This window comes from Nicotiana tabacum, chromosome 6 (assembly GCF_000715075.1).
Source record: "Nicotiana tabacum cultivar K326 chromosome 6, ASM71507v2, whole genome shotgun sequence".
In the NCBI taxonomy this organism is placed as follows: Eukaryota; Viridiplantae; Streptophyta; class Magnoliopsida; order Solanales; family Solanaceae; genus Nicotiana; species Nicotiana tabacum.
Window position 1 is genome coordinate 183,772,626 of NC_134085.1, and position 6,829 is coordinate 183,779,454.

The 6,829-nt window shown below is 32.4% G+C and overlaps 1 protein-coding gene across 1 annotated transcript; it reads right to left on the reverse strand.

Moving 5' to 3' along the window:
* Positions 1-1,216: 1,216 nt before the first annotated feature.
* On the reverse strand, positions 1,217-6,220 carry LOC107769818 (GDSL esterase/lipase 5). The gene is made up of 5 exons (XM_075256103.1): positions 5,669-6,220; positions 5,355-5,479; positions 2,967-3,197; positions 2,003-2,258; positions 1,217-1,578 (listed from the first exon to the last, which is right to left on the reverse strand). The coding sequence occupies exons 1-5, from the start codon at positions 5,952-5,954 to the stop codon at positions 1,355-1,357; spliced, it is 1,122 nt and encodes a 373-aa protein (XP_075112204.1). The 5' UTR covers positions 5,955-6,220; the 3' UTR covers positions 1,217-1,354.
* Between the last annotated feature and the right edge of the window lie 609 nt (positions 6,221-6,829).

Here is a 6,829-nt window from a genome sequence, read left to right on the forward strand (position 1 = left end):
ATATTTTATACTCGCTAACCAAACACTAGAAAATAATTTTTCGAATTTTTTTTCACTCACCAACAAAACAATGAAAAATAAGTGATAAAACCACTCATTTTCCAGGAAAACATTTTCCATGAAAAGCATTTTCCTTCGTACCGAACACACCCTTGCACTTTAAAACTTGTATATATACTTGTAAAGTTATGAGTTGGAATCTCCCTCTTTTTGCTTAGATATGTTGGCAACTAGGGGTGTTGTTCGATTTGAGTCAATTTTTCCCTAAAAAGAAACCAAACCAAGTAAGTCGTGTTTTCAAATATTAGAACCAAACCAAACCAATTAAGTCGGGTTTTTATCGATTCGGTTCTTGTCGGTTTTTTCGATTTTTTATCATTTTTTTTCTTAAATATGAGACATACATTACCAAACGCATATTTCGAAGACTACATTTTCAACGTAACACTATCAAATCAATTGCTCTTTGAGCAATCTATCATTTACCAAGATATATTGATGATAATTGAATCAAATAGTGACGAATAATTTAAGCACTCAATTAAAAATTGATTATTTTTAACATAAAATAAATTATTGTACTTAGCAAAAGAAAACTATCAATTAAACTAGAATGTAAAGACAAAGAATTAGATAATTATAATAGCAAAGAACTAGACTAAAAATACAAATGACTAATACGTACCATAAAACTTAGAAACTTCATATAAAAATATACATATATATAGATAAATTTAAATAACTACTTTTATAATCGGTTTGGTTCTTGTTTTTTTTTGGTTATTTTTTGATTAAAACCAAAACCAAACCAATTTTGATCGGTTTTTAAAATTCAAAACCAAAACCAAAACCAAACCAAACCTAAAACGCATTGGTTTTTTTGGTCGGATTGGTTCGATTTTTCGAATTTTTATGAGCACCCCTATTGGCAACCACTTGTAATAGTAACAACGTACTTTTTTGCAATGCAGCGCAAATTGGTATTAGTGATCAACCCTATATTTGTAACACTGAATCAACAACAAACTTTGCTCCTTGTAATGTCACGTAATCTATAATATATGCTTCTTTTGTTGGCCAAAAAAAAGTTATGAGTTTATATTTAGTATTTGTTGTAATATTAGTCATTGTTACATCACATTACAAAGCTGAAATGAATCTGATACACTAATGATGGATTGCAGCCCTGGGAAATAGTATATTACAATTATAATAATATAAGCAATGTGGCTCGGAGGAATTATATTTCTGAATGACTTGTCTTACAACTCTTTTTGATAGAAATTGCAGCTGATGTTAGAACAAAAATTTCCAAGAATGGAGCAAATGAAGAATTTAATAGCTCTACTCATAGTCATAGAAATGAATGAAAGAAAGTCTTGAGACTGGACTCCCCATTCCACATTTCAGCTGCCATTTGCTGGTAAATAGTTTCAGTTAGATGATAGGAGTCCCAAAAGACATGCTTTTTTGGGCTTTTACAAACCTCAAACTGCTTTACTGGCCTCTTTCCTCCACAGCTGTATATTCCTCTAAATCTTCCCGTCCCACAACACGCCTTTTTCCCTTCCTTGAAACCTACATGAATATCAATTTGGATTAGTTCTTAATTAAACAACTTAATCAACAGTTTAACTGATTAAAATAAAACTGATTTTATCGGTTGGTTGTTTAGATAAAAGTGTTGAATATGATATTCAGCAGTGCTTATAAGATGATGATTGAAATGCCCTTGAACCGTTTAAAAAATAATAATTTGAAAGCATCTTTATATGAAAAGACGAATGACGGAAATAGAATGTAGAGAGAGTTAGGAGTTCTGCTTTAGAAAAAGTACTTCAGGACTTCAAAAAATATTATAGGAATAACATAGAAAAAAACTAAGTCAAATCAAAAGTTTTTGTAACCTAAAATATCATATGATTTTGACTTATATATACATTTTTTATATATAAGCCAAAAGAGGATTTGTAAGATGATCAGACGTAAAATTAATGCATACCATATCTGGAGGGATGATTCATCCTCAGTTTCAAACTACGGTTGAAGTCGTAAAGTGAGTAGGTGAATCCTTCTAATCGTTTGTGCATTCCTAAGAGAAGATTGTTAAGCTCGAGATTATGTAATTTCGCCAATTTTGAAGCTTCTTGTAAACACCCATTTTTGGTAGGAGGATTAAGCATTCTTAGGGCAGGTAAACATCCCAACTCACCCAAATTCAGAAACCCGAATTTTCTGCCTCCCTTCTTGTACATCTCCTGCGTGAATGATAAATATTAGTAATTGCTAATCTCGTAAAAATAATTACTCCACTACTTTCGTTGTTTCAATTTCCGTGGCCTATTTCCTTTTTAGTCTGTCTCATAAAGAATGACCCCTTTCTATATTTGAAATAATTTATCTTTATGTAGTGATTTATAAGCACACAAAATATTTATACCTTATTTACACCACAAGTTCAAAAGTCTATTTTTTTCTTCTTAAAATCCATGTCTGGTTAAATAGGCAGGTGAAATTAAATTGATAACAGAAAAGGGCCAAATATACCCCAATACTATCATAAAAGGTTTAAATGTAGCGATCGTTATACCTTGAGTCCAAATACACCCCTTCGTTATACTATTGGTTCAAATATACTCTTTTTTTGTTAAGTTTTTCCAAAGTGGACATACAATCCAACGTGACACTGATATTTGACGAGGTTGAATCCGCGTGGCTTGCCACCTCATCAGATATCAGTACCATGCGGGATTGGATGTCCACCTTGAACAAACTTAACAGAAGAGGGATATATTTAAACCAATAGTATTACGGCAGAAGTATATTTGGACTTAAAGTATAACGGAGAGTATATTTAAATATTTTTCTCGAAGTATATTTTGCCGAATTGATAATGTAAAAGATATTTAAATTGTCAATATAAAAGATAATGTAAGTGAAGTCATGGGTGCAGGTTGTATGCTTACTTGTACCACTGTAGTCAAGTTGCCAATGACCATTTGTACGTATTGGGAAGGAGAATAGGCAGATAGGACTGTGGAATTGGTCAAAAAGGGACTTAAGTAGTCATTGGTCCCAATGCCAATCAAGTAAACAGCACTTCTCAATATTTTGTCCGATTTTGAATACCCCAACTTGTTTCTTAACGAAGTTTTGAGCTTCTTGAAGTTGTTCAACTGGGTCTTCAAATCAATCACCTGAAGAATGAAGAATCTGAGAATGCCGACATACAACAAAAAACAAAATACGACTGTAGCAGTAAGCATTCTTGGTGTGCAGGGACCAGAGATACAACTTTCCATGTCGTGTGGATGTGCCGAAAGTCCAAGATTGCAGTTTTTTCATTTTTGGGCCTGGCTTGTGGCATGTGGCCTGGCTGTAGGGGGAGCTTGACATATTTAGTGGCCTAAAAGCCAAATATTAATATGAGACCATTTTTTATATTTGTTTTTTTATCTTAATTCAATATTTTTTTAAAGGAAAAAAATTAATTCAAATAGCCGCCACCTAATATCTTAAACTAAAAATAATTGATGAATATATATATATATATAAAATTGTGTATAATCAATGTCTAATCTATGTATATCAGCAGTGGCGAAGTTGAGAATATTTCCAAGGGTGTTCAAACTTAAAATAAGTACAAAATTTTCGACAAAGGGTGTTCAATATATATTATATATCTCTAAAACATAATCTTTTAGCTATATATGTAGTGTAATTTTTAGACGAAGGGTGGTCAATTGAGCACTCTTACTAGAGTGTAGCTTCGCCTATGTATATCGTCTAAAAAAAAGTAAATATTGAGGCCCCCAACACTTGCCTTGTGCATTAGAACCGTCACTCTTACAGAGTTTCAAATTTTATAGATAAATATTTTACAACAATATTCAGAGTTTTAACTATGAAATTTGAAATTCTAGATTTTTTTCATTTTTCAACAGCTGAAAAATGACTATTTATGAATTATACCCTGGAAAGTGGAAAGAGGTATCAATGGTCTGTGCTGATTGTCAAAGGACCCGTACTTTAACGTGAAACCAATCCAACTTGAAGTAGCTAATGGCCCATAACGGCTTCGAGAAATGCGAGATTTTAGTTTCACCGCACTACTTATAGCACCTTTGACTCATACAGGTATAACATATTTTTCATTTTCATATATTTTAACAGAAGCAGCCACTTGAATGAAAGGGATAAATAGAAGAATATGATCCAACGCATTAATAGAATTTGCACCAATTGCAAGCAAAGAAAGTTTATCTATATTACTTGTGAAAAAATTTACTTTATAAGTGAAGCTCATAAGAAAATGTAAAAGATGCTTGACTGTAAATTATATACTATAGTCTCAATATTGGGGACCAGTTTTTTTTTCATTCCTTGCTCCTACATTATTATCTTATCGTGTATATGGACAAGCTTAAAGTCTGACAGTTGTCTGTCAATAATGCATGCAACTGGTTAGTGATAATTCAATAACATGCAAAACATGAAGTTTTTATTTTCAACGCAATTGACTGTAAGTTAATTATTTTCTTTAAAGCTAAAAGGCCTTTTGCTTTTTGTGGTTAGATAAAGTATTTCATTTAGACGACCTTAATGTTATTACCTAACTAGCTAGCTAGCTCGCTAAATTCTTTCGCGTAGTCATGAAAGCTAGCATCTTTTTCCTTCCTCCTTCTACACTTTCTTATGAGCTTCAATTCTATATTCAGATAACACTACTAAAATAAAGGGGAAAAACTGTAAAAACCGACCGATGTTGGTCGGTAATTGACAATAATCGAGATGTCGATCGGTATTTTTCGATCTATTTTGGCCGGTCAATTAAATTCCACAAACGACCAAAAAAAATTTGCCGAAAAAGTTGACTGAAGTCAGTCGGTATTTTTAATTATGTAATTAAAAAATGTGGTCGGTTTTATTAAAAAAATAAAATTACCAACTGAAATCGTTTTTTAAATATGACCGACCGAAATCGGTTGGTTTTTTGAATATTAATTTTGATTATTTTAAATGAAAAATCGACCAAAGTTGATCGGTTTCTTGAAAAATATTTTTCGCGGATGCAAAAATAGTTTCTCACATTTTTGCCCCAAAAAAACTGACCGAAATTGGTTGATTTCGTAAAAACAAAATTAAAAATAAAATATTTTAAAAAACCGACCGACTTCAATTGTTTTTTCGGCCGGTTTCTGCACCGAGCGAAGTTGTTCGGTCGGCGGCGGTCGGTTTTGGCCTTAATATATACAAATCATCTAAATGATAATTATATATAATTACCTTTAAAAATGAAATTAATAATATGAGTAATAAGATAGTACTAATTTTTATCAGTTAAAAGAACGTACTGCTCCCTCGAAAGTCTCGACAAGAGACCCAGCTCCAGCCGATGCAAAGTTTGCTCCATTGCTATAATCCTGTTTATTCCCAGGCTGCAGAAAGGGTGGCGGCACTGGAACATTTGCATGTTCAGCTGTCACAAATTAAAATGAAAAAGTTTTTTTGCCAATTATATTCAAGCAAGTAAATCAATAATAAAAAGGAAGAAACAAAATATATATGGGGATTAAAATAAGAATATGAATGGATAGCTCAAACTGATACAAGTGTCAATCCAATATTGGACAGACAATAGATGAATTAGGAACAATTGCATGCGTACCAATAAAATCTGAAATCAAACGGCCGTCAGAAAATCTTCCGGTAGGGGACTTGAAGTAAGATTGTCCATAGGGCCAGAAATTGGCTTGGTCAAGAGTGGAAGTATTGATGTAATTGTTGTTTCCTACATCAAAGTAAGAGTCCCCAAAGATGAAGAAAGCCGTTCCTCTTTCTGGTTCACTGATATGGAGACTGTGATGTGTTGCACCCATTCGGCCCAGATATAAAACCACCATCATGATTATGCTACTGAAATAGCTGCTTATTGCACCCATAGGATTTGCCATGGTTTTTTGCAATTTCGATGAAAATGAAGACGTATCTTGCTAAGCAAAGATAAATGAGAATGAATAGCTAAAACCTCTTTATTTATAGGCTATAGCTAGGTGAGTGTCTATGATTACCTAAGCATGCCACTGTTTGATTAAACTCCCCCAGCACCAAAGCTTCCAATTTCGTGCATGTTGACTTTAAGTCTTGTACACACAATAACTGAGAAATTGTTGTTGCAGAAAATTAAAGTGACCTCCACGCAAAAGAAAAGAAAAAAAGAGACTTTGAATATAGTTTTTATTCATAAATAATGAAACCATTGCATGCTTATAACGTTACCTATGGGTCGCTGGTCTTATCCTTCATTTTTTAGGAAATGATTCATTCACGTTCTAATTATTTAAATGCCACTTGTTTCATTATCCTACCTTCCTAATTGACTTTATATATTAATTAGGAGGTTTTTCAACTACGAGAAGAAAAGCTGTAAACACGTTTTAATAAAAATGAAAAAGTAATAGTATGTCCTTACTACATATATCCACAGGTTGATCAACCGTAATTTATTTTCCCTTATGTCTAACCGTTTAAATTGTATTGCACAGGATAAAACCCATTTCATCGGAAAAAGATCCACTCAAATATTATTACCTCAAGTAGTCAAGTAATATTCAATAGCCATGTAAATTCATGCTATGTGGACCATAAAATGATTAATGACTGAGATCCATTCAACTCTTATACTAATAAAAAAGAACTAAAATGGTAAAAGTTGGCCTAACTCCACCGTTAAGAATTAACCCAAGTTTCTCACCTTTTTTTTCTTCGTTTAAATATATCAAAAATATATCTCTTACTTTTAGCAAAATAATGCTACAACTGAATTTTA

What these genes read in the sequence shown, in the direction of transcription:
- LOC107769818 (XM_075256103.1), bottom strand. Translation starts at nt 5,954, where the DNA reads ATGGCAAATCCTATGGGTGCAATAAGCAGCTATTTCAGTAGCATAATC. An exon ending in TCGAGACTTTCGAGGGAGCA is followed by an intron (nt 3,198 to 5,354) that starts GTACGTTCTTTT and finishes TTCATTCTTCAG; the next exon opens with GTGATTGATTTGAAGACCCA. An exon ending in ACTTGACTACAGTGGTACAA is followed by an intron (nt 2,259 to 2,966) that starts GTAAGCATACAA and finishes TCATTCACGCAG; the next exon opens with GAGATGTACAAGAAGGGAGG.